Raw genomic sequence first — 26,275 nt, forward strand, 5'->3', positions numbered from 1 at the left:
GGGGAGGAGAGGCAGAACGTTCTGCCTATTGAGAACGGACCACTACGTATTTTTTAAATAGTATAGATATACATATACACATATATGCTCCTCTTAGGTTTTATTTTTCTTGCAAATTTTATTTCCTTTATAATTTTTTTTATTTTTTTCTCTCTCAGGTTCAGAATTTTGGACTGTTACAGCCTATTGGGGTGTAGACGTCTTTCTCTTATCTGTTCAATTGATTGGCAGAGCTCCTTCCCTTTTCTTAAAAGAACAAACAATTTAAATTTCTGAAAATTCTACCGCTACTTATTCTAGAGAAAAGACAAATAAAAAGATATAAACAGCATAATTTGGTGGTAGGGCAAGATTAAATACAAGTATATTTTCAATCACACATCAAATCTCCCATCTTTGCATCCTCTTAGTGCGTGCTATTGAGCTAGTTTTCTCAAACATTACTGTAAAACGTATCACATATGTACACAGCTGCCATCTTTTCCTCTGCAGTCAACTGCAAAAATACCAGCCAAGTAACCATTTGCACATATACAGATACTGAGCACCCTATGTTGTATAGATCCTATTCACAGATGAGTATATCACATGCACTCAAATGCCAGGATCAGCAGAAACAAATGATTTGAACAACAATCATCCAATTACGCTGTAAAAACAACCAATTCAAATAACACAACATCGTAGATTGGTGTGGACCAACTCAAAGAACTGAATCTCCTGTCTCCATCCATGTGACCGTCCACATTCAGACTGCGTAATTCTCCCCTTGTATGTTCATGCTGGTATTCTTTACAAGGAGGCAGTACATTCCAATTCAACACATCTTTTGGAACCTGCAAACATACACAATTGGCTGTGCATTTTTGCACAAATCAAAGTGTCTTTGGCAGATCATATGTTTTCTTGAGGAACTTAGTAGCTGCCTCATCATTTCGATAGCACAAAACACGCAGTATTGTGTTGGGGTTATTTGGGCTCCACTGGACAGGCACAGGAGGAATCGGGAACCTAGATTTCGTTGTAGATTCATAAGATTCAGAAATTATCTGCTTGAACCGTCCAATGAGGGTTTCAGTGTCTGTCCGTAGGAGTGGCAGAATGTTCTTAACCTCCGAGGAAGCCTTGCCAACTAATTCCTCTGCCACGCCATCACCATATGCTAAATATAAGCCTCTGAGGGCTCTGAAATCGTCCTCTATTATCTGATAGTCTTGACAGCTGAAAGCACGTGTAGGTCCACCGGCTAGAAGCACCAACAAAAATCCATCAAAAGAGGCTTTCATCAATGCTGTTATCAGACTGTTTCGCATCCTACTATGCACTGTGGCAGATATAATCCTAAGTATAGGGCCAAGCTCTCTTAACACAGGCATTATCCTATTTGATGCTGGGCTACCAACATACAGCGTATCCAAAAGAACGTGATTCAGATCATTGAATATTACTTTATATGCAGTTGTCTCGCACAACTGTCGGATTCCTTCTTGGCAAGCTGCCTTGGATAGCTCGAAGTTGATGTTCAGTCCATCAACCGTATCAGACTGAGCCCACTCACCAAGTTGCAAGCATGTTTTCATCTTCTTATCCAGGTTCTCTAGCTCATTTTGGATGTAATTGAGAGTATTTATACGTACACATAGTCCAGGAAGACTCGAGGCTTCATTTCCAGTGGTTGATCCAACTTGTGATCCTCGCTTCACAAGAAACTGTGGTTTTTCCTTTTTCTTGAATAATTTGGATCCAACGTCGCACCTCGTTAAATGAGGTAGCTGAGGAAAAAGAGTACTCCGTGTTCCTGTAAATGAATATTACATGAATTCACCATGGGGTTATTATACGCAAGAACTATCTTCACCTTAACTTACCACAGCCAGACTTCACTTTAGAGACATAATACTTCAGACATGCATCGAATCCAGCTGTCAGATCAGGAAGCAGAGTAGAGTGCATTGGTATAGGCAACTGAAAAAATGCATCCAAAGTCTCATCAATTATGTGCAGCATCTCCATAGAAGAGGGAGCAAAACTATCCCTGTTATTAGCCTTTGGGTTCCAAGTCTGCATACCAATTCATAAAATTAGTGGAGCATTATATATATTTTGAAGTTACATTCTCAAATGTTGCATAAATATTATGAAACAGCCATGGACTTTTTTATGTTATGTCTTCCTTTCAGGAGAGCTGAGAATGGATGAATCATGAATGCCCAAATGGCTAATCATTTGAGTCAGGTATTAAGGCCTCATATGAAGTTAAAATTTATGTGTAATAATTAGTGGCTGATATGCGTAACAGATTTGGGGTTATTGTTGATCACAATTGACACAACATATCAAGATGCCGAAGCATGCAACATAACAACAAAGGAAATTGCAGTTTCTGCTGTCCATATTACAGTTTAGCAATAGTATTTGCTGAATTGCATTACATGTGGACAAAAAGACTAATCTAGTCTCATGCAAACTATGAAAAAAACCATGAACGGCTGCTGGCTTGCAACAATTACAAAACAATGAACAATACTGTGAAAGACTTAGAAGTTAATAAAATGTCAAGGTTACTGCTATGCAAAAAATGTTAAATATTGGAGTAAAGAAAATAAGGTCACCTCCTGCTGTAAATTCTGGTCAGCCCATCCCTTAAGTTTGTCTACTCGTTCTTTTACCCATGCTTTCACCAGATTAGCAATTACAGTTCCAGCCTCATACGGTGGCATCTCACTGACCAATGACTTTCCTCCATCATCACTGTCCACAGAATCTGCAACAGCAATATGAACTAGGACCTTCTCTAAGTTGTCAGCCGCCTTAAGCACTTCAGCTGTATCCAGTGTGAGTTCTGTAAGCCTAACTATAAATTGCTTCAGCTCATTCCCAAAGCAAGCATGAAGGGTTACAACTGCAACACCTGCAGCAAGGGGGTGCCATTTCTTCAATATTGGACTGTACATATTTTTCTCCTTGGTAGCAAGGTCACCAATTTCCTTTGCAAGAATAGACAGAATAAGCGTAGGGTTCCTTGATGACCGCTTTGAATACACCTCTTCCATTTTCTGCACAAATCAACACTACACAAAAGATAAGCACTGGTACAAGTGTTGAAAGTGCAAAATCTTAATCTAGCAGTTCATAGTCCTGTCCTAAAACTATAAATAAATAGGCATGTTTCTTAGTTTAGAAAAACATTTTTCAGACAGTTATCAGCGGCGTTTAATGTCCAAGTTTTCAGCTATGTTCTACAAAATCTGGCACTTATGGTGACATAATACAGAAAATGATAAAAAAAAAACAAAAGAAAAAAACTTTGAACTTTGAATTATTCATACTTAAAGAGTGAAAAAACCGAGCACAAACGGTCATCCTATTTGGAACTTACTTGAGAAAAGGCAGTGCGGAGTGAGGACCGTATATAGGTTTCTATCCTGCTGCGCACTACATCAGTCTCTTCCTTCGTTCCAGGACAGTATTCATAAGATACATCTTCAACAAGAATCTTTGCAGTTGAGATTCCTATTGAGACAATATCTTGCATGGTATAAATATTACTTGTATTGAAAGTTTCATGGTAAGCAAGCAGTCTTTTCTCTGTCCAACCCATTATCGAGCTTAAAGTGGAGCTCAATACATCACAATAATCTGGGTCTTTTGTTATTTTAGCATCTTTTGCAACTTCAACTAACAGATTCTCTGTAGCAGAAAGTAACTCATTATCTGCTTGGCCCAACATGACAAAATGGTTGAACAATGCCCAATTAAAGCAAAGGTTGTGGAGCATTCGATTGACTCCAAGAATAACCCAAGTCTTCTTTAACAGCTCCACCACTTCACCAATCTCATCTACTACAGTGCCATCACCACCATTGAAGCAAGCTTCTAACAACATTTTGTAGATATGGAGATTCAAGGGAAAGCCATCTGCCCAGTGGCACTCATCAGAAGCTTCATCAAGGGATCTACACGCAAGGGACATGACAGCACGGCGCAGCCTTTGCATGGACTCTGAGTTCCTCCCAGTTTCAAGTTGACCATCATATGCTTCATGTATTATTTGATGCAGTCTCTGTGCAGAAATGTCTGATTTCTTTAAAGGAACAAGCGGATGGACCAGCAAACCAGCCTCGAGAAGCTTGAAATTCCTAGTCTGCCAAGCCTGATACTCTAGAGGATCAGGGAAATCTGATGCTTTAAACTTCTGCAGGAACTCTAAGGGCAAAACCATAGATTCTGCACGTCTGCCAAGCTGTTTCAAGGAAAATAAAAGGTGAAAATAAACTTAAATTCAACCTTTTTTATACACAGCAAAAATGGTTCTCTAAAATTCTAGATACATGAATGCAGGGCTATGAAACCAACAGTGACTCAACAATACCAGTCAATAGTACTCTCAAGTAATTAATTTCCCTAAATAGAACGCTCGCTGAAGCTTGGAAATTTCAGAGCAAACAATCATGTCTGGGAACTTCCTTCGTCGTCTAAAATGAGAGAAAAAAAAAAGGAAACATAAAGTTCAGGTCTGTCATGTCTAAAGGGAAACCTACATTTCACATTTGGCATGTAGTGTCCTGAAATCCACAACAAAACAACAAGCTCAGGTTACCATACAAATCTCGGAGAACCTAAGGGATATAAAGCTCATACCTAACTTTTAGGTTCTCAGAATAACCAATGCATATATTCCGAAAAATCATCACCCAGCTTTGCTTAACTATCCAAGAAGTGCAGAGCAAACATCAATTTTTATAAGAATGCACGGTAATACCAGCCAGGATGACCATCCAAATGACTAATTGGGCACCTTCAAATACAACTGCAGGACATAAATCTCACTAGAAGTAACATAATTAGCAAATTTACACAAGGAACTGCAATTTATCACCTGGGGTAGAGAGGGAAACTCGTAACAAGAGAAAACAATGCATGATTTTTTTATTAATATTATGTGTCAAATGGAACACCAGGCTAGCATAAACCTATTATTTTCTTATCTTTGGTTGCGAAGGTCCTTGGTGCCCCTCATTACTGAAGCACACACGTGAAACAACCCGATATAAAAGGATGTAAATGTCATAGTTAAGCAAACATTCAAGCACAACCTACAACGCAGTACAAATTACAAATGATGAAAATTCACCAGACATATAAATAAATTGTCTCCCTTTGCTGGGAGAAAACACAGATCATTTGCCTCAAATGTGCTTGCAATCTCAATCACAAACTGTGCAACCGGTGCCTTGTGACCAAGGCGACAGAAATCTTTTTCATGCGTCAACCACGGTAACAATTGGTGATGGCGAAAGGGCAAGCTTTTGGTATTCAAGTTGGCTCCATGGACAAGCCCCAAGAAACATCACACCGCTCATTTACGCAAAATCTAGAAGAAAGAATTTTACGGTCAAGGAAGGACTTCCAGATCACCGATGACTAGGCCATATTGAACAAATCGAGACGAACAGAGAATTCAACCAAATTGCAAACTTGTGGGCACAGTTTCGAGTGGTGCTACGGCCAGATATAAAGGGCAGCATAACTTGGAGATGGACGACAGATGGCAACTACTCTGCATGAAGTGCTTACAAGCTACAATTTGTGGGACTAATAAGAAAACACAACATGCAGTCCGTGTGGAAAGCCAGAACCGAACAAAAATGCAAACTCTTCTCATGGATCCTACCGCAGAATAAAATACTTACCACAGATAATTTGGCGAAAAGAGGTTGGCCTCGGAGTCAAACATGCCCCCTATGTGATCAAGAAGATGAGACCCCGCTACACATATGCAAGGACTGCATTTTCACAAAGGAAGTGTGGATGCATATCTCACAAAGGCTAAGAATCACCGGCATGCCGCTGCTCTCTCAGTTCTGTACACTGAGTGGTTGGTGGAAGGCGGCATCAAACAAAGTTGACAAGCAACTAAGACCTGATTTCAATGGTGTGGTCATAACCTTATGATGGAACATTTGGAATAAGAGAAATCGAAGAACGTTCCAAAACACCACAGCGGATGCGCTCTCGGTCGCTGAGACAACAATGGGCCAAATTGAAGAATATCATAGGGCAATGATGATGTGTTGCACACGACACACTAGGGCGCTTTCTACACCTCGATGGGTCTCGCCTTGGGCATGCCTGTAGTTGCTAAGTAGATATTATTTCTTGGTTATAAGTCACGTTGGCTTGTGTGACTTTCTCGGATATGGGAGAGCCCTTTTGTTGCCCTTTATCTTTTATTTTTTCTCTGAACCATTTTACTTCTGCTCTAATAAAATTGGCAGATCTCCTGCCACCGTTTCGAAAAAGAAATCTCAATTACAAACTAACTCATCAACAGCAAACCCAAGATAGACAACTTAACTGCAGTTCAGCACACTCCCATGTCCAAAGAACCTAAATTCCATGATCCCCAAGAAAACCATATTGGCATCTGATAGTTGATACACACTCAGGTAGTCCGACGTACTACCAGCGAGCCTACCAACCGCACGGGACTAATCCAAACCACAGAAAAGGCCAACATTTAATAAAGAAATTAAGCTACATTTCAAAGAAACCGGATTCCCGACCTGGCCGGCGGCGATGCGGAGAAGCCCCCGGCGGATCCTCGCGTCAGCCTGCTCCGTCACCCCCATCCGCACCCGCACCAGCTCCGCCGCTGTCGCCGGGCGCCCGTCGTTGGAGGACGCCGAGGGCCTGAGCCCGAGCGCCCCCTTCCCATTGCCGGACGCTGTCGTGGTCTGGAGGGTTGAGGAGGAGGAGGTCGACGCGGACTGAGGGATGTAGGTGAGGGGCTTGGCGCCGGTGGCGCGGGAGGCGGCGACGAGGAGCTCGTAGGCGGTGGTGCGGAGGTCGGCGTCGGAGAGGGCCACGCCGAGATCGGGGAAAGGGGAAGGGAGCGGCGGCGAGGAGGAGGTGGCGGCGCCGGCGGCGGGGAGGTCACTGGAGTGGCAGGAGGAGGAGGAATGGCGGAACAGGCGTGCCATGCTGGCGATAATTTTTTTAAGAGCGATGCTTGCAGTTTGCCCGCGCGCGGGGGGGAAGATGAATATGATAGCAGAGTGTTGCTTTGTTTGAGGTTTGAGCGCAAAAACCCTTTCGTTTGCCAACTTAACCGACAAAAGCAACACTAGCTTACCTAACAAATTATATTTTCCTTTTCTTTTCTTTTTCCAAGCAGTCTTCATCTTAAGTTACAATGATATTGATATGTACCTAACGCTTCTTCTGCGTGTGAAAAATGGATGGGCTATTTGAATGTTCAATTTTCTAGCATTCATGTGTTTGTCATTTTTCGCTGCAAAAGAAATTTGTTTCTCACTTCAATTCAAGTGAAATGTATGATTTGGCCAAATATTTGAGCAGCATTCAGTCCGTTTCCCCCACCTTACGCATGGGTGAAAACAAATGTATGGGTTAAAAATATTAGTAAGTACAGTTTTCTTTATGCATATTTTGTGGCTATTGTTTCTACACAATATAAAAACTTATGTTTTGCTCTGCCGATCCGCCAAGGACTGACCTGTTTGAAACACATGAATTTTATGTTAAAACGTTTCGATTTTGGTTCCGGAGACAATCCCTCGATTTGCAAGTAATGTTAGCACCTTGTTTGGGTTGATATGGGCTCTTTGATTTTGGGTGAACTAATGATTTGCAATTTCTAAGTCAGCTTAACTCTTCTATAAAATGGAGCACGGAGGTAGTTGCCGACGGTTTGATGGACCAGGACAACCTATCATCCAATCCATCCACATGATGCGTACGCAGCAGCAGCTTCTCTCAAGTTTTGTTTCAGAGCGAGCAGAAACATCACGTTTGGAAGGTGAACGACCCATTTCAGCTTTGGCCTTCTGAAGCTCCATGTTTTCCTGTGATCGAGTTGCTGACCAGATCAACGTCAATATTCCAACCAAAGTAATAGTCTCACATCCGCTTCACACTGACATTGTTAGGATGCTCCGCTACTAGGTCCTGCACATTATCCCTGAATTCCTTACTGCGAATAAAGGTCCAGCCGAATTTCCATGAGCTTCGTGAGATACCCTACCTCGGACAATTCCTCTAGTTAATTCAAAATGATACTTGGTAGTAGTTATCTTGCCCCGATTATATAAGGAATATGAGCAGAATACGCTCGTCCCGACTATATAAGAAGAGGGAGAAGATACATCAAAGATATATGATACCAAGTTAGAGATCTGAAAGATAAATCAAGCCTAGTGGTTGGGTAGGACCCAAAACACCCAGTGAATTAAGATCAACAACAACACCTTACTACGACGGATACATCCGGCAAGAGCTTCATGGCCTATAACACAAGAGAATTCGCCAAATACCTTAGGATTAGATCTAGATAAACCACTAGTTGTAATCATCTTTCACTGGGATTAATTAAGGTAAGACATGATGTAGAGCTATTATCATAACAGGGTCTAAACCTGTATAAAAACCTTGTGTCTATTATTCAATACATATAGATGACCAGATATCCATACATTTAAACAAATATTCGCATAATCGACTATACCCATGTGACACTATTCGATATGCACAGTTGATGACTAAATATCTCTACTTTAAATAAGTATTTATATAATTAACTTTACCAATCGTTAACAACTTAGGAATTTTTTTAGTCTATGATTAGTATAGGTATAGATAACATTAGAGGGCTCATATAACGTTTATGGCACTATAATTGGAGGGTTCACATAATCTGTATAACACTATGACATAGTAATATACACTACTATAGAAATGGTTTTATTTACCGTCTCATCACTACCGGATCAATTAGAACCGGTAGTGATACGATTTTCGTTGTCGGTTCGTAAGAAAAATAGAATCACTACCGGTTTTAGAAAAGAATTGGCATTGATAATAGCTTATCACTACCGGTTCGTACTGCTGGACCGTAGCTCAGACCCAAAATTTCCATTCAATGGGATTTTGACTCTCTCACATCTGCTCAGCTCGATCGTCGGGTGACCTTATCTCTTCGCGCTCATCTAATTTTCTAAGTCCGCTCTTGTCCACTCTCTCTCTCTACCTTATCTCTTCACGATGGTCTTATCTCTTCCAACTCCCGCTACCTTATCTCTTCGTGTTCACCTCGGCCGCCATCGTCCTCCCCTACTCCTGCTCCCCTGCCGCAAAACTGTATAAACCGGACCGGAGCGGTAAGCTCGGTAACCTCGAATTTTGACCGGTTACCGTTAATAAATTGAACCCTACCTCACTTCCCCCTATATATACACAGTAGCCTTTATAGTTTATGCTCGGGTTTTGCACAGATTATTCTGTTTTATACAGTTTTACCGCTTGTTTGATTTGTGTAACCCCAACTTGAGCACTTCATTGGTAATTAGTAATATTCATATTGTATCTACCTGTTCTTGCTTGTGTTCTCGATTCGCTTGCAGGAAAAATCTTCTTGGCAAGGTCAATCGCGTCTTGGCACGGTTGATAACCACGGAGTAGTGGTGTAGTGGTTGCGAGGGTTCTCGAGCTGTCTTGGTCAGAGCCTTTGAATCATCAATGTCAAAACTCCACCAATCGACTTATCATATTACCTTCGAAAGATTGGACAAACGTGTATCAAGTGGTATCAGAGCCGCGGTTGCCCATTAGGTAATCTCAGTTATCCCCTTTGTTTCATCGTTTTCCATTACCTAGAGTCTAGAAAATTACCCCATAAAAATATTTAGATCTTAGTTTTTTCGTTGTCCAAACCACTTTGTGCCTTCGCAATTTTGTTTTCAGTATTCGTGTTGTTAAGTTTGAGTCCATCGTCGGTGTCTTTATTGCTGGTCGAGTCATCGTGATCTAGTTTCTAGTGTCAAGTCTTACTGTTTAGTCGACGTGTATCTCGGCCTACCCTTGTTTGCTATAGACGAGATTGTGTCACTAGTTGAGTCGACCATCAAGTCGTGTTCGACCACTAGTCGCTTTAACCATCTACTAGAGTTTGACCACTAGTCGAGTCGACCATCAAGTTGTGTTCGACCACTAGTCGCTTCAACTATCTACTCGAGTTCGACCACTAGTCGCTTAACCATCTACTCGAGCTCGACCACTAGTCGAGTCGACCATCAAGTCGTGTTTGACCACTAGTTTCTTTAACCATCTACTCAGTTGGACCACTAGTCGCGTTGAGCATCAAGTCGTATTCGACCACTAGTCGCTCGCAACCATCTACTCGAGTTCGACCACTAGTTGAGTTGACCATCTATTTGGGTTCGACCGCTAGTCGCTTCAACCATCTACTCGAGTTTGATCACTAGTCGTTTTTGACCACCTCTTCGGATTCGACCACTAGTTGGATTCGATCATCCTTTCGGATTTGACTATTCATTTGATTTGGCCTCCACAGTCCAGTCTAGTATATTTGTTTCTGGCTGCTCTCGGACACCTCCATACACCCTTCATATTGAACATTATCTGACAAAGTTCAAGTAGCAATCCATAGCCAAAACAGAGGTAGCCAAAGTTCAGAGAGAGAGAGAGTCTTTTTATTACCTTTATACCCCTGCTCTCTGGAAAAAGTTTGTGACCCACATACCTCACTGGTCTTAGAAAAGGCAATACAAGAGTTTTTGAGTTTGTGTCACATTCGCAAAAAAAAAAAGAAAGAAAAGCAAACAAGAAGCAAAGAGTGCAAAAAAAAAAGAAGAAGCAAAGAGTGTAGAGAGAGAGAGAGAGAGAGAGAATTAAAAAAAGAATCAGTTTGCATTGCGAATTTTGTTCCATTGTGCTTGTGTCTGTTATAGTTTTCGGCTTACTTGAGCTAGTTTTAGGAATGTGTTTGGGCCAGCAACTGTGACGAGTACTGTGGACTTTTATTCAACTTTGCTAATTTGATTTCAATTATTGCTATTCCTTGCTACTAAATATTGCCTGTCCATCCTATACTTTCTCTCAATCAGAACGGTTTCTCCCCTTGCAACTACCTCAGTCGCACCCGATAAGGTATCACAAACCAGCCACCGGTTGTGCCAACTGCGGTGATTGGTAAGAACACTTGCAAGAGCGTGGTAAGACGCTTGAGAGTGTGTGACTCTACCTCCACCACCTAGTAGTCGATAGGGATAATTTATCTTTCGTTGTTTTCTATCTTCGACTAACCATGGCAGGAGAAGCATTGGATGCACAAGAGTGTGTTTTGAGGGAAGAACTCACAATGGTGTTGAATGATCATCGACAAGCTATTACTGATGACTTTGATAAGAAGCTTGCGGAGACAAACACTAAATTGCAATGACTTAATGATAGTATTACCATGCTCAATACACGCTTTGATTGAGTGGTTAATCAGCCACCAAACCATGGGCGTGTTGATTCTCGTGGCGTAGACCATGAGCAAGAGGAGTCTGTCGTAGATGATAAAATTTTGATGCAAGAACAAGACACCTTTGATGCACGACAATGGGACCGATTAAACTTCAACCGTCAAGGTATGAGAGGCAATAATTTTCAGCAACATAACCTACGTGTTATTGATGATCCATTTGCTAAGGTTAAGTTTACCATACCATCTTTTGTGGGTGCTTATGATGTTGAAAAGTATTTCGATTGGAAGATGACGGTTGAACAGAAGTTTAATGCTCATTTAGTTCCTAAAGTGCATAGAGTTAGGCAAGTCACTAGTGAATTTAAAGAATTTGCAATTATATGGTGGAACAGAGTATGCATCGATGGATTAGTGCCTACCACATGGAATGCTTTAAAGGTTGCTATGTGTAACAGATTTGTTCCACTCTCTTTTAAACGTGATTTGCGTAAGAAATTGCAGCGCTTAAACCAAGGTGATAGATCCATAGAAGAATATTATTAGGAGCTACAAATTAGTATGTTGCATTGTGATATTATTGAGGATGAAGAGGCTGTAATGGCATGCTTTTATGGAGGGTTAAGACGTGAAATTCAGGACATAGTTGATTACAAAGAATACAATAGTGTTTCTAGATTGTTCCAACTCGCATGTTTGGCAGAAAAAGAATTGCAGGGACGACAACAGAGGTCAAGGAGCAATTTTGGAAGCACGGCCACTTCAAAATCAACATCGGGATAAGTCAAAATAGCCCCACGTTCAGCTACATGATCTGCTACCCCCTTCTCGAGTAGGGCGCGTTCAGCAGTACCTTTGATACTGTCGCACACTCCCAAGGTAAGCAAATCTGTAAGTGTGCAGAGTCCAGCCAAAAGCTCTTCTTCGGTTGCTTCTACAGGCCGATCGACCGGGAATATATGCCACCAATGCAAAGGAATGTGCCATGTCATGAAGGATTGCCCAAGTCAGCGAGCATACATTGTAACAGAAGACGGTGAATATGTAAGTGCTAGTGATGTTGAGGATGAATATGCTCTTGCAGCTAACCATGCAGGTGATGAGGATGGTCATGAGATGGATATCAACCATGAGGAAGTGTTCAACGCCACTGCCACAGAGGATTATAGGACACCCATTGTGCAGCGAGTGTTAATCACTCAAATGGAGCAAGCGGAACAGCTACAATACCACAATTTGTTTCAGATGTTCCTCATAGTCAAGGATTATCGTGTTCGAGTCATTATTGATGGAGGAAGCTGCAACAACTTGGTAAGTTCAGATATGATCAAGAAGATTGCCTTACCGACAAGAAACCATTCTCACCCTTATCATATTCAATGGTTCAACAACAGTGGTAAGGTGAAGGTAATGCAAACAGCTAGGGTGCATTTTTATATTGGTTCATACCGTGATTGTGCTGATTTCGATGTAGTACCGATACAAGCATGTTCACTTTTGTTAGGACGACCATGGGAGTTTGATACTGATGCAACATATCATGGTAGAAGTAATAAGTACACCCTTATGCATAAAGGAAAGAAAATAATTTTTCTACCTTTAACCCCTGCTGGAATTGTGAAATGTGAACAAGAGATAGCTAAAAATAAGAGAAAAGAGTTTGAGAATGAATCTGAAAATCAGTAAGTAGTGGAAAAAGTTTTTTCACCTAAAAAAGAGAAAGCAACAAAAACTTCTAAGTTCGATGGAATTAGACTAAAAGGGTGTGTTATGTCTGCTACTAAATCTAACCTTGCTGAAATTTGTGATAATGAGCTGCCATGCTATGCTTTTATATGCAAAGATGCTTTAGTTTCACTCGAGAATATATCTAGCTCTTTGTCTCTTACTATTGCCAACTTTTTGCAGGAGTTTGTGGATGTATTTCTAGCTGAGGTACCCCTAGGATTACCACCTATTCGAGGGATTGAACATCAAATTGATTTGATTCTGGGAGCAACTTTGCCAAATCGTGCTGCATATAGGACCAACTCGAAAGAGACTAAGGAAATTCAGCAACAAGTCCAAGACCTTTTGGATCATGGGTATGTATGAGAAAGTCTTAGCCCTTACGTTGTTCCCGTTCTTTTGGTTCCTAAGAAAGACGGTAGTTGGCGTATGTGTGTTGATTGTAGAGCTATTAATAATATTATTATAAGATATTGTCACCCTATCCCTAGGTTAGATGATATGCTTGATGAGTTGAGTGGTTCTATAATTTTCACTAAAATTGACTTGTGAAGTGGATACCACCAAATAAGGATGAAACTTGGAAATGAATGGAAAACTGCTTTTAAAACTAAGTTTGGCTTGTATGAGTGGTTAGTAATACCTTTTGGGTTAACTAATGCACCTAGTACTTTCATGTGATTGATGAACAAAGTTTTACGTGTTTTCATTGGAACATTTGTGGTGGTATATTTTGATGATATCTTGATTTATAGTAAGTTACAAGAATAACACTTTGATCATTTACGTGCTATTTTTAATGCTTCGAGAGATGCATGTTTGTTTGGTAAACTCAAAAAGTGAACCTTTTGCACGGATCGAGTCTCTTTTCTTGGCTATGTTGTTACTCCGTAGGGAATAGAGATGGGTGAAACAAAAATCAAAGTCATGAAGAGCTGACCAACTCCCGAGACTGTTATACAAGTGAGAAGCTTTCATAGTCTTACGGGTTTCTATCGGCGATATGTGTGGGATTTCAGCACCATTGCTGCTCCATTAAATGAGTTGACAAAGAAAGGAGTAGTTTTTAAATGTGGACCTGCACAAGAAAAAGCATTCAACTTGTTGAAAGAGAAGCTCACCGATGCTCCATTGCTCCAACTCCCTGATTTTGGTAAGACCTTTGAACTGGAATGTGATGCTAGTGGGATTGGAATTGGAGGTATGATAATTCAAGAAGGTGAACCTATTGCTTATTTCAGCAAGAAATTAAGTGGATCAAGTCTGAATTATTCCACTTATGATAAAGAATGATATGCTTTAGTTCGTGTGCTTGAAACTTGGCAACATTATCTATGACCCAAAGAATTTGTTATACATTATGATCATGAATTGTTGGAACATATTGAAAGTCAAGCTAAACTGAATAAACGACATGCTAAATGGGTAGAATTTATTGGGTCTTTTCCATATGTCATAAAACATAAGAAAGGAAAGGACAATGTGATTGATGATGCGCTTTCTAGGTGTTATACCATGTTATCTCAACTTGATCATAAGATTTTTGGTTTAGAGACCATTAAAGAATTATATGCTACTGATTTGGATTTTAAAAAAGTTCTTGAACATTGTAAAGAAAGGAAAATATGGAATAAACATGTGCTGAATGACGGATTGCTCTATCGTGCTAACAAGCTATGCATTCCAGCTAGCTCCGTTTATCTTTTGTTGTTGCAGGAGCTGCATGGAGGAGGATTGATGGCATATTTTGGAGCAAAGAAGACTGAAGATGTGATGACCCCTTATTTCTTTTGGCCGAAGATGAGATGTGATGTCAAGCGCTACGTGTCACATTGCACCACTTACAATAAAGCTAAGTCCTACTTAAATACATATGGTCTTTACATGCCTCTTCCTGTTCCTAGTGCACCTTGAGAGGATATTTCCATGGACCGGGTAATTTAGTTTGGTTGCATTTGAGGAAGGATGTGTTTCTAGAACTAAGTCAAAATTGATGTCTAAAGCTGATGGACCATTTAAGATATTTGAAAAAAATCAATTACAATGCATACAAATTAGACCTACCTGTAGATTTTAGGGTTAGTCTCACATTTAACATTTCAGATCTGAAGCCCTACTTGGGAGAAGAAGAAGAGCTTGAGTCGAGGACGACTCCAATTCAAGAGGGGGAGGATGATGAGCCCATGGATCCTTCGGATATGATCAATACCGCCAATAATCCTCAAATCATACAAGGTCCAATTACAAGAGCACGTGCACGACAATTAGACCACTAGGTGAACTCGTTTCTCGCTGTTCATGCTTCCTTGGATGGGTTCCTACTAAATTCTTGTGATATTTTGTTGCTTAGGAACGTGGGAGAAGCATCATAACCTTACCCGTACGTCATCCCTCAAAGGCCAAGTCTACTTGGGCTCGAGGCTAACCTCTAGTCATGGTCGTGGTCGAGTCGCAGGACAACATGTCAGTAAAATGGGCATAACTCTCTCATACGAAGTCCGTTTTAGGCAAACTTGGACATTCTAGAAAGCTTACGACGAGTCATTTCCAACACTTATGAGCTCGACCTAATATTCCTTATAGTTTAGTCAAAGTAAAAGAAATAAGGTACTGCACCACCGTTTTGGACCTAGTTCGGTCTTGTAATCATGTCGGGGTCAGAGTCTAGGTTGTGTAGGCCTCTTTCCATGGCTGTACAACTCTAGTTTGACCTCCTCATATCCCCCCTATATATATGTCGGTGTCAGAGTCTAGGTTGTGTAGGCCTCTTTCCATGGCTGTACAACTCTAGTTTGACCTCCTCATATCCCCCCTATATATATACAGTAGCCGTAGTTTAGACTCGGGTTTTGCTTAGATTAGAGTTTCGCCGCTTGTTCGGTTTGTGGAACCCTAACTCGAGCACTTCATTGGTTATTAGCAATATTCAGATTGCATCTACCTATTCTTGCTTGTGTTGTCGATTCGCTTGCAGGAAAATTCTTCTTGGCGAGGTCAACTGCGTCTTGGCACGGTTGATAACCATGGAGTAGTGGTGTAGCAATTGCGAGGGTTCTCGATCTGTCTTGGTCAGAGGCTTTGGATCATTAACGTCGAAACTCCACCAATCGACTTATTATATTATCTTCGGAAGATCGGGCAAACATGCATCACATAGACCACCTTAACTAGAGATCACCTTAGTTGGAGACCACCTTAGCAAGAGACCACTTGCATGAAAAATCAACTGGTTGAGGATAACCATATTTAAAGATCACCTAGTCAACGACCACCTGCTCGATTCGACCACTTCTATGCATTCAATAAGGTCCAACAATATGCTATTAAACCGATCATTATTGCAATGACCACTATAGATACTAAATCTTGTCATCAACAATATCATTTTTTGAACTAGTACTAAACAAACGACAGTGAATTAGACGACTATTACTGCTTCCTCATAAATTTAACATTTTGATGCCAATAAAATATTTCTCACACCCGGATTACCCACTTGTACTATCTACACCTAGACAACACCGATGTACAAATTTCACCATTTTTCATATGCTTGTGGTCCATGGGATTCGATCCTGTGGCTTCTCACCTCACGCAAAGATTGATTACCATCCCACCACATAGTGTTTGCTAACAGCAATGAACATTTTTTTATGTTGAACCTTGTTATCCAAAACTTTTGATAATTATTTGGGTATCTAAATGACTTCAAATAAAAACATTGTCAACTACAAAATTGTAAATCTCATTGAGAAACCAATTTTCATATAGAAAATTTCTTCACCTGAATCTGTATACATATTTTAGGAATTTCTGAATATCTTACTATAAATTTGCACATCGACACTTTTTTTCTCCGGCTTAAATATGATCAACTTAAGCATTGCATATTGTTGTGGGGAAAATAGACCAGCCTGAGGATAATGATTAAAGATTACCATCCAGGTCCCTTCAGAGCCTTGATCTCCGGACCCTTAGTCAAAGGCTCGATCTCCAAAGTCATCAGATCCCTTCACGGCACCCCTTCGCACCTACGAAGCCTTCTCTTGGCTCAGCCGGCTCGGCCTCCCGAGGCCTCCCAAAAACCCAACCTCCCGAAGCCTCGGTCCCCCGAAGCTTCGGCCTCCCGATGCCCCGGCCTTCCGGAGTCCTACTTCCCAAAGCTTTCACCTCCCGATTCCATGCCTCCCGAGGCCCCCGCCTCGGGCTTTTCGGGCTGCCTTCCTGAAGGCAGCAAGGTGAGTCAGCAGGCCTTGGGAAAGATCTACCGGAAGGAGAGCACCGGTCGTTCTTTGCCTGCAAGAAAGTGACCGGCATTAAAAGCCTAGGCTAAGGGACGCCGCTCTGACACCCCGACGTGATGGAGGCTATCCTGACACCCCTGACAGTGCGGTGCCGGGCCGCAATCGGCAACCGGCTCGCCCCCTTCAGGGGGCAAGAACCATGATAATTAACACGGTGGATATTTATCTCCCCGATAGGGTAGAAGGTAGTTATCCGGGATAAGGCCCAGTAATTTGGTCAGATCCCGGATATTTGTACATTATGATAACTTGTACGCCAAGCTACGCACGACCCTATAAATAGGAGGCCATGGTCCTCTGGACGAGGACGGGCAAGACAGCAAAAAAGACACAAAGGTGAAAACATACCAAGTCACGATGTGATACTCCTCCCAAAGCGATTCATTTTTCTACCATCAATACATTCGTGGTGTTCCTTCCTCTTAAACTTAATCTCCAAGCTTGAGTCTCCTCCTTAGAAGAAACTATCGCCGTACTTGCTGGGGCAAGACAAACTCTTGCTCCAATAGCATGCAGTACGTGGGGACTCGAACACAGAAGTGCTAAGAGAGGTAGGAATCCACAAGGAAAATCACCAAAGGGTTAGCTAAAGCCGTCATACCCACCGTTGCAAGCATGCAACCATATGCATGGCTGCCTCAGCCATACATACTGTATGCATGCTCCAGCCCCGCTACCGTGTGGGACGGCGTTCCTTCAACCTTGACCAACTCAGAACCCTGGGTCGGTACAGGAACTCCAGACGGTGTGGAGGCCTTCCAGCCTCTGCACGACGAAGACCTCACCGCCTCAAGAGAGGACGCGGCCGAAGCCACGATCAAGCAGGTTGCCTTCCAATGGTTCTGGGCGGTCCAACCCAGGAGTGCTCCCACCTGGACTTGGTCCCCAGGTATCCCCTTCGACCATACCTGGGATACCCCGAGTGAGACAACATCTTCGGAAAGTCTATCTACCCAGCGCCCTCCTTGGGCCCCTTAGGCGAAAGAAGGTTCCAAGGAGACGGAGGGCTCCGGGATGCGTGGACCCCTCCAGTGCCTCCGACGCCACCCTCGCAATGCCAACCACGCACAGGGAACCCCAAGCCCACCTCGTCCGGGGAGGCATAGTCAAAACCACTTTGGCCCCAAAAACTGGTGCACCGGGCAGCCTTGATGGTCTCCTAAGGGGGAAGAAGACCCGGGGGAAACCACAGGCTTCGGGACACACCGCCTTCTGCAGCGACCCCAACGACAACTCTAAGCTCTGGCACCCCCGGAGGCACAAGGGTGCGTCCTGCACGGACCAGGGCACGGCCACAACACCAACGACTGTCGCACCCTCATGACCTTCTGGGAGGAATACCTCAGAAGGCAAGCAAAATACCTGACCGCAGAAGGAGCGGGCGAAGGATGGTGCAGGGTCCGGAGGCCTGGGGCCAACTCCCGGGAAAATCCTCAGCTCCTGAACCCTACACCGTCGCTACCGACCCTACCAACAGTTCCACAACTAGCAACAAGAACTGAGTCGCAGACACGCCATCGCTAGGCTTCAGACGGAGCACCTTCAGAGCCGGGCAACGGCTAAGGGCCGAGGCGGTCGAGGACCATCTCTCCTGACTAACCTTCGACTACGCCTCCAACTTACCATCGCCAGACTCTGGATGGATTACCTCTGGGGCCGGGCAACGGCTAAAGGCTTCGAGGCCACCAGACCTCGCAAAAGAGATCTTATTCCTACAAAGGTACCGCTATTAACCACCAAGTAGTTTACCTAGTAACCTGTCTTTCATACGGCCAAGTTAGAGTCTGTTGGAGGCCTCCAACCTTACTGCTAGAAGTCTTCTTTCAATAGATAGCTACTAGGTAGAAGCAGTAAAACTTAAGTTACATTCTCATTTAGCATGAACAGTTATATAACCTAGCTATATTCTACGCTACTACTAGCTTCTTATTGCCAACAGTAGACTGCAAAACTTAGCTAGTATAACCATGCAAAATCCCTACACTCTCGCAGACGCATCATGCCTAGGTCGCCTAGGGGGCGGGTTTTCCCAGGTTTCCTGGAAGGCATTGTGCAGCCTCGGAAGTGTAGTTACCACGTATCAAGGGATTTCCTTAATAGACCGTGTTGTGGTGCCACCCGTAGGACATCTTCGGGTGGTGTGACAAGCCCATGTACCGTGGACGTAGCATGCCTAGGTCACTTGAAAGGCAAGACTGCCTAGATTTTCTGGAAAGCATTGCGTAGTTTTGGTAGACAGTGAGGCCCACACTCCGCGGGCGTCGCTTATGCCTAGGTCACCTTCAAGGCAGATTACGCCCAGGGTGCCCTGGAAGGCATTTGCATAGCCTCGGGTGTCGAAGCCACGCCCCGGGGGATGTCCTCGGTGGCGGAGCTGCGATGCTCCGAGGAATGCTGTCGCAAGGAATCCTCGTTGCACGATATGCCTACACACCACGGGCGTAGCATGCCTAGGTCACTTGGAAGGCAAGACTGCCTAGGTTTCCTGGAAGGTATTGTGTAGCCTCGATAGTGTGTAGATGCCGGTTATCAAGGGACTTCCTTAGTAATGTAGTTGCGGCGCCCCTGGGGGATTTCTCCGAAGGCGTGACAAGCCTACGCACCAGTAAGCATTGCTTGCCTAAACACAAGGTCACCTGAAAAGGTTTCCCGAAGGGTAGGCTTTGCCCTGGTAGGAAGTGGAGCCCACACATCGCGAGTGTAGCATGCCTAGGTCACCTGGAAGGCAAGACTGCCTAGGTTTTCTGAAAGGTATTGTGTAGCCTCGATATTGTGTGGACGCCGCATATCAGGGGACTGCCCTGATATGAGGATACGGTGCTCTGAGGAATGCTTTCGCAAGGAATCCTCTCTACACGCAAGGAATCCTCTCTACACGCAAGGAATCCTCTCTACACGACATGCTTATATACCGCGGGCATCGCTTGTGCCTAGGTCACCTGCAAGGCAGATTATGCACATGGTGCCCTAGAAGGCATTGCATAGCTTCAGTCATATAAATGCCACATGCCAGGACACATCCTTGGTGGACAGTGTTGCGGTGCACCCCGGACGTTTCCTTAGGAGCACGACAAGCCTACACACTGCGGGCGTAGCATGCCTAAGGTCACCTGGAAGGCAAGACTGCCTAGGTTTTCTGGAAGGTATTGCGTAGCTTCGATAGTGAGCAGGACCTTTGGCATTAATACATGCCAAGGAGTCTTACAAACCTCCGGAAAAAACGGAGAGTTTTACCAAACCTCCGGCAAAAACGGAGAGTCTTACAAAAACATATGGCAAAAATGGAGAGCTTTACAAAACCCTGACAAAAACGGAGAGTCTTACAAAAACCTCCAACAAGAACGGAGAGTCTTACACAAACCTCCGGCAAAAACGGAGAGTCTTATAAAAACCTTCGACAAAAACGGAGAGCTTTACAAAACCTCTGACAAAAATAGAGAGTCTTACAAAAACCTCCAACAAAAACGGAGTGTCTTACACAAACCTCCGGCAAAAACGGAGAGTCTTACAAACCTCCAGCAAAAATGTAGGGTCTTACGAAAACCTTCGACAAAAAACGGAGAGTCTTACAAAAACCTCTGACAAAAACGGAGAACTTTACAAAACTTCCAGCAAAAACGGAGAACTTTACAAAACCTCCGGCAAAAACGGAGAACTTTACAAAACTTCCGGCAAAAACGGTGAACTTTACAAAACCTTTTGATAAAAATGGCGAGCTTTACCAAACCTCCGGTAAAAACGTAGAGTTTTACCAAACCTCTGATAAAAATGGAGAGCTTTACCAACACCTTCGGCAAAAAACGGCGAGCTTTACCAAACCTTCACACAACGGAGAGCCTTACAAAACCTCCAGCAAAATGGAGAGACTTCCAAAAACCCCCGCGATAGGGATGTTTTCCGAAAACTCCGTCGGGCGAAAAGGTTCTGAAAGGACCTAACGGGAAGAGTACCCCGGCATCTTGAAGGCTAATGCCTCCACCGAAGGGATACGAAACCCTTTGGCCTGCTAAGGGCCGAAGGGGTCGCGGACCACCTCTCCCATCTAGCCTTCGGCTTTGTCTCTGACACACCATCGCCAGGCTCCGGAAGGAGTATCTCTGGAGCCGGGCAGCGGGTAAGGGCCGAGGGGGTCGCGGACCACCTCTCCCTTCTAGCCTTCGGCCTCGTCTCCATCGCACCATCATCAGGTTCTGGACGGAGTACCTTCGGAGCCGGGCAACGGCTAAGAGCCGAGGGGGTCGCGGACCACCTCTCCCACATAGCCTTCGGCTTCGCCTCCATCGCGCCATCGCCAGGTTCCGGACGGAGTACCACTGGAGCCAGGCAGCGGCTAAGGGCCGGGGGGTGTCGTGGACCACATCTCCCGCCTAGCCTTCGGCTTCACCTCCGTCGCTCCATCGCCAGGTTCCGGACGGAGTACCTCTGGAGCCGGGCAGCGGCTAAGGGTCGGGGGGGTTGCGGACCACCTCTCCCGCCTAGCCTTCAGCTTCACCTCTGACGCGCCGTCACCAGGCTCCGGACGGAGTACCTTTGGAGCCAGGCAGCGGCTAAGGGCTGAGGGGGTCACGGACCACCTCTCCCACCTAGCCTTCAGCTGCGCCTCCGATACATCATCACCTCCAACACGTGGCAGCACTTCACGACGAATGCCTCGTTTTCTCACACGGATGTCTCGTCACATTAATAACCCAAACCCATTTCGGTGCATGACAGGGGCGTGGGCACACGACCCTAAACGACCCCCCGCATTTTCCAGTCAGAGCACGGCAGTGGCACATCTTGTCCCGCCAGGCAAACACGTGGGATTCTCTAATCCCACACGTAACCTCTACTCTAGCAACCTCAAGGGGCAAGAAAGGCCATACCGAAGGAACTCGGATAACCCATATTGGTCCCAACACAGACCCCGAAAGTACACCACATCCATCGACGTCCCTCTAACCCAGGGTCCCTACGCCGCGCATGATAGCTCCAACAAGCTCCGGGGCAGATCACCACTACCAGTACGCCATCAGCCTTGGGCTCGCCATTGACGTCCAAAGGTTTCTAAAAATACTTCTTAAAGGACAGAGAATTGCCATTAGGCATCCTTGATGTTATACCAGGCTGGGGTTGATTTTTCCTCTGCATCCTCTCCCCCCTCCGAAACATCGAGGCCCGAGAATGAGGGGGTACTGTTAGGGGGAAAATAGACCAGCCTGAGGATAATTATCGAAGGTTATCATCCAGGTCCCTCCGAAGCCTTGATCTCCGAACCCTCAGTTAAAGGCTTGATCTCCGAAGTCATCAAATCCCTTCACGGCACCCCTTCGTACCTGCGAAGCCTTCCCTTGGCTTAGCCGGCTCGGTCTCCTGAAGCCCTGGCCTTCCAGAGTCTTGCTTCCCAAAGCTTTCACCTCCCGGTTCCATGCCTCCCGAGGCCCCCGCCTCGGGCTGCTTGGGCTGCCTTCCTGAAGGCAGCAAGGTGAGTCAGCAGGCCTTTGGAAAGATCTGCCGGAAGGAGAGCACCGGTCGTGCTTTGCCTATAAGGAAGTGACAGGCATTAAAAGCCTAGGCTAAGGGACGTCGCTCTGACACCCTGCCGTGATGGAGGCTATCCTGACACCCCTGACAGTGCGGTGCCGGGCCGCAATCGGCGACCGGCTCGCCCCCTTCAGAGGGCAGGAACCACGATAATTAACACGGTGGATATTTATCTCCCCGATAGGGCAGAAGGTAGTTATCCAGGATAAGGCCCAGTAATTTGATCAGATCCCGGATATTTGTACATTATGATAACTTGTACGTCAAGCTATGCACGACCCTATAAATAGGAGGCCATGGTCCTCTGGACGGGGACAGGCAAGACAACAAAAAAGACACAAAGGTGAAAACACACCAAGTCATGCTGTGATACTCCTCCCAGAGCGATTTATTTTTCTACCATCAATACATTCGTGGTGTTCCTTCCTCTTAAACTTCATCTCCAAGCTTGAGTCTCCTCTTAGAAGAAACTCTCGCCGTACATGCTGGGGCAAGACGAACTCTTGCTCCAACACATATATTATCATTTTACCATTAGAGGTGATTATTTATCTAACTTAGATTTTTTTATATCATTCCATATTTTATCCGATTTGCAACTAAGTTGACCTATTTAAACATCAGACAAGGGAAGATTTGGGGGCATTTTTGAAAAAGAACAAGAGCTAAATTGTAGAAACAGAAAGTTCTAAAGACTTATTTGTAAAATTTTAGGGATCTATATGCAATTAAATAAAATTATAAGGAGCTAAAAGTAAAATTACATATATATATATATATATATATATATAACATGTTAATCATTTTTTAGTGCTTAAGTATCATATATACTATCATTTCACCATGGTATTACTAATTTTATCTTTTCCATGTAGTTTAGGAGTACTAGGTACCCCCATGACTGAAAATGGTGAAAGGACTCAAGCCAGTTAAGTTATGGTTGCCAAATTGATTGTAAACCAGATTTAGTCACCTATATTACTACAATAAAAAAGTAATCAACTACAAATCTCGTTGAGAACTAATTTTCATATAAAATCAATCTCCATTAGACTTCATATGAAAAAGTTACAAATTTCTGAATTGAGATGAAAAAACCATATCAGTGTCGGTTTTAATATGAACTGACACTAATACTCTCTTTCTTATCGGTGTCAGTTTTTAATAGGAACCAATTAAGATAATGTTTTTTCTCTGTCAGTTCATAACATGAACGAGCAACGATAGTATTAGCGTCGGTTCTTGACATGAACAGGCAGTGATAGTGTAACACCATATGTTTCAGCTTATTTCTAAAAACTTGAACTTTTCAAATTTACAACAAATTCAAATGTAAGTGTGTAAATATGAGTAAAAATATATTATACTATATATAATGGGGATTTCAGTGATAATTAGATAGTTGTTGTAACTACATTACCTTGCTATGGTGGTTATGTCGAGTGTTGAATAATAATGGTAGTCATTTGATCAAGTGGGATAATGTTTGACCACAATATGATCTTTGGCTGAAGTTAGCACATGACTAAATGTACAACATAACTTAATTATGTAAATAAGCTATAATTGAGGATTAACTACCTAATTCGGCTTTGATTGGGGGCTAAGCATAAATTGGTTAGATCTCAAGTCAGTATGTGCTATATTGTGGGGGGGGGGGGGGAGGGACTGCCACCAGTGCCTAATCATGTCATCAACACTAGGGTTAGCTAGTGCCTCCAACATACCCTTCTCCAAACCCATCTGGAAGGCGCTCTACTAATTTGTAGGCCATCCACATCGCTTGGGACTTCCTAGGACCGTCATTAGGCGTCTACACTAACTGAGAGGGAATGACATCGCCAAGTTCAGGTTCCTAATCCCTAATTTCATATTAATTACCATTTTCATATGATTAGACAAGGTCTTGCTCCTAAGATTAATTTAACTATCTAATATTAGTCCGCACTAGGCCAACAACAATGATCAACGTCACCATCGTCACCGCAACGATAGATGACCCTATTCTTTTGGAGTTCTGCCTCACTCACAAGCGCTCCTAGGGGCTCCCCCCTGCTCGGAGGATGAGTAGGATAGGGTCAACTCCCATGAAACAAGAGTGGAATGCTCGGTCCCATCTGAGTTCCACCCAACTATGCATAAGCCTCACGCCCAATAGTTGGAGAAGTGTGAGGGTTCATCGGCCATGGACAACTTCACACCCCTAGAGGAATGCACTAGCACTGAGGCCTCCGTTCTTGCACCTGTAGCTGAGAGTTCCATCCCCCGCAGGCCGCAGCCAGTCTTAACCACACCGATGAAAGGCAAACATGGTCAACGAGCACAGTCAAAGGTCAACTCTACACCATAGCATAGTGAACGACTGACGGCCAGACCGCCCATAGTGCTGATAAGGTTTACAATTTCCATAAACTCTCGAAAACCGCTTGGGGTTAGTAACCGCGGTAACCATACAGTAATTTGATGGAATTCGGTAGAAACCGATCGAATTTTATCAAATTTTTGATTTTTTTTTAATTTTGAATTTGAGTTTGATTGGTAACCGTTCGGTTTCTAAATACGGTGTGGACCGAATTGATCGGTAACCATGATAACCAAACGGTTACCGTCTCATTTTTGAACCCTAGTGCCGGTGACGCAAAGAGAGCAATACCCCACTTAGCCTAGCAAATGGATAGTAGTATCAACCCCGGGTCCCCGGTGAACCAATTGGAGATGAGGTCATTCATGTATACCTGAATATGTGCAATGCATTCAAAACAGACGATGGACGTCAAACAGACTCGCCAATAGAGGTTGGCCGCACAACTTGATTTGCCTATTTTTGCAGAAGAGAGACTCACTACTACAAAAATTATTTTTAGAGGCGGGTCATAACCCATTACCACAGGCGCTTAGCTAACCCACGTGTGATCGAAGGTGGTTCACATAAGGAACCGCCTGTGAAAATAACAATTATCACAGGCGGTTTTTTACGTGAACCGCCTGTGAAAATGAATCTATTTCTGTAGGCGGTTTACATAAGGAACCGCATGTGAAAATGTTTCATTTTCACAGCGTGGTTCCTTATGTGAACCGTCTGTGAAAATGATTTTTACAGGCGATTCACATAAGGATCCGCCTGTATTTCCACAGCGCGGTTCCTTATATGAACCGCCTATGAAAATAATTTTTACAGACGGTTCACATAAGAATCCACCTATGAAAATTAATTTTCACAGACGATCTGATATCGCACGGGACCCTAACTTACTACTCAGACGGTTTGTCATTTTAACCGCCTATACAAATAAACTCTGGATGTCTTAAAAAATAGTTTTTTCATAGTGACTGACACGCGGCAGCATCTCTTCGCATAATGTACGTTCACCAAACATGTCTAGTCTTTTATCGGGGTCTGGACTCTGCAACCATCCATCCAGCTGATGGTCTG

The 26,275-nt window shown here is 43.7% G+C and overlaps 1 protein-coding gene across 2 annotated transcripts; it reads right to left on the reverse strand.

The window, feature by feature from the left end:
- Positions 1-315: 315 nt before the first annotated feature.
- On the reverse strand, positions 316-7,060 carry LOC133896329 (protein unc-13 homolog). Of its 2 annotated transcripts, none has more exons than XM_062336907.1 (5): positions 6,567-7,060; positions 3,380-4,243; positions 2,613-3,056; positions 1,869-2,061; positions 316-1,798 (listed from the first exon to the last, which is right to left on the reverse strand). In XM_062336907.1, the coding sequence occupies exons 1-5, from the start codon at positions 6,981-6,983 to the stop codon at positions 876-878; spliced, it is 2,841 nt and encodes a 946-aa protein (XP_062192891.1). In that variant the 5' UTR covers positions 6,984-7,060; the 3' UTR covers positions 316-875. The 2 variants fall into 2 exon arrangements, with proteins under 2 accessions (XP_062192891.1, XP_062192892.1); XM_062336908.1 differs by lacking the exon at positions 6,567-7,060 and adding an exon at positions 5,694-5,998.
- Between the last annotated feature and the right edge of the window lie 19,215 nt (positions 7,061-26,275).

This window comes from Phragmites australis, chromosome 16 (assembly GCF_958298935.1).
Source record: "Phragmites australis chromosome 16, lpPhrAust1.1, whole genome shotgun sequence".
NCBI lineage: Eukaryota > Viridiplantae > Streptophyta > Magnoliopsida > Poales > Poaceae > Phragmites > Phragmites australis.

Coding starts and splice junctions, on each gene's coding strand:
- LOC133896329 (XM_062336907.1), bottom strand. CDS start 6,983: ATGGCACGCCTGTTCCGCCATTCCTCCTCCTCCTGCCACTCCAGTGAC. Junction 4,244..6,566: donor TCCGCATCGCCGCCGGCCAG/GTCGGGAATCCG, acceptor TCCTTGAAACAG/CTTGGCAGACGTGCAGAATC. Junction 3,057..3,379: donor TCCGCACTGCCTTTTCTCAA/GTAAGTTCCAAA, acceptor TGATTTGTGCAG/AAAATGGAAGAGGTGTATTC.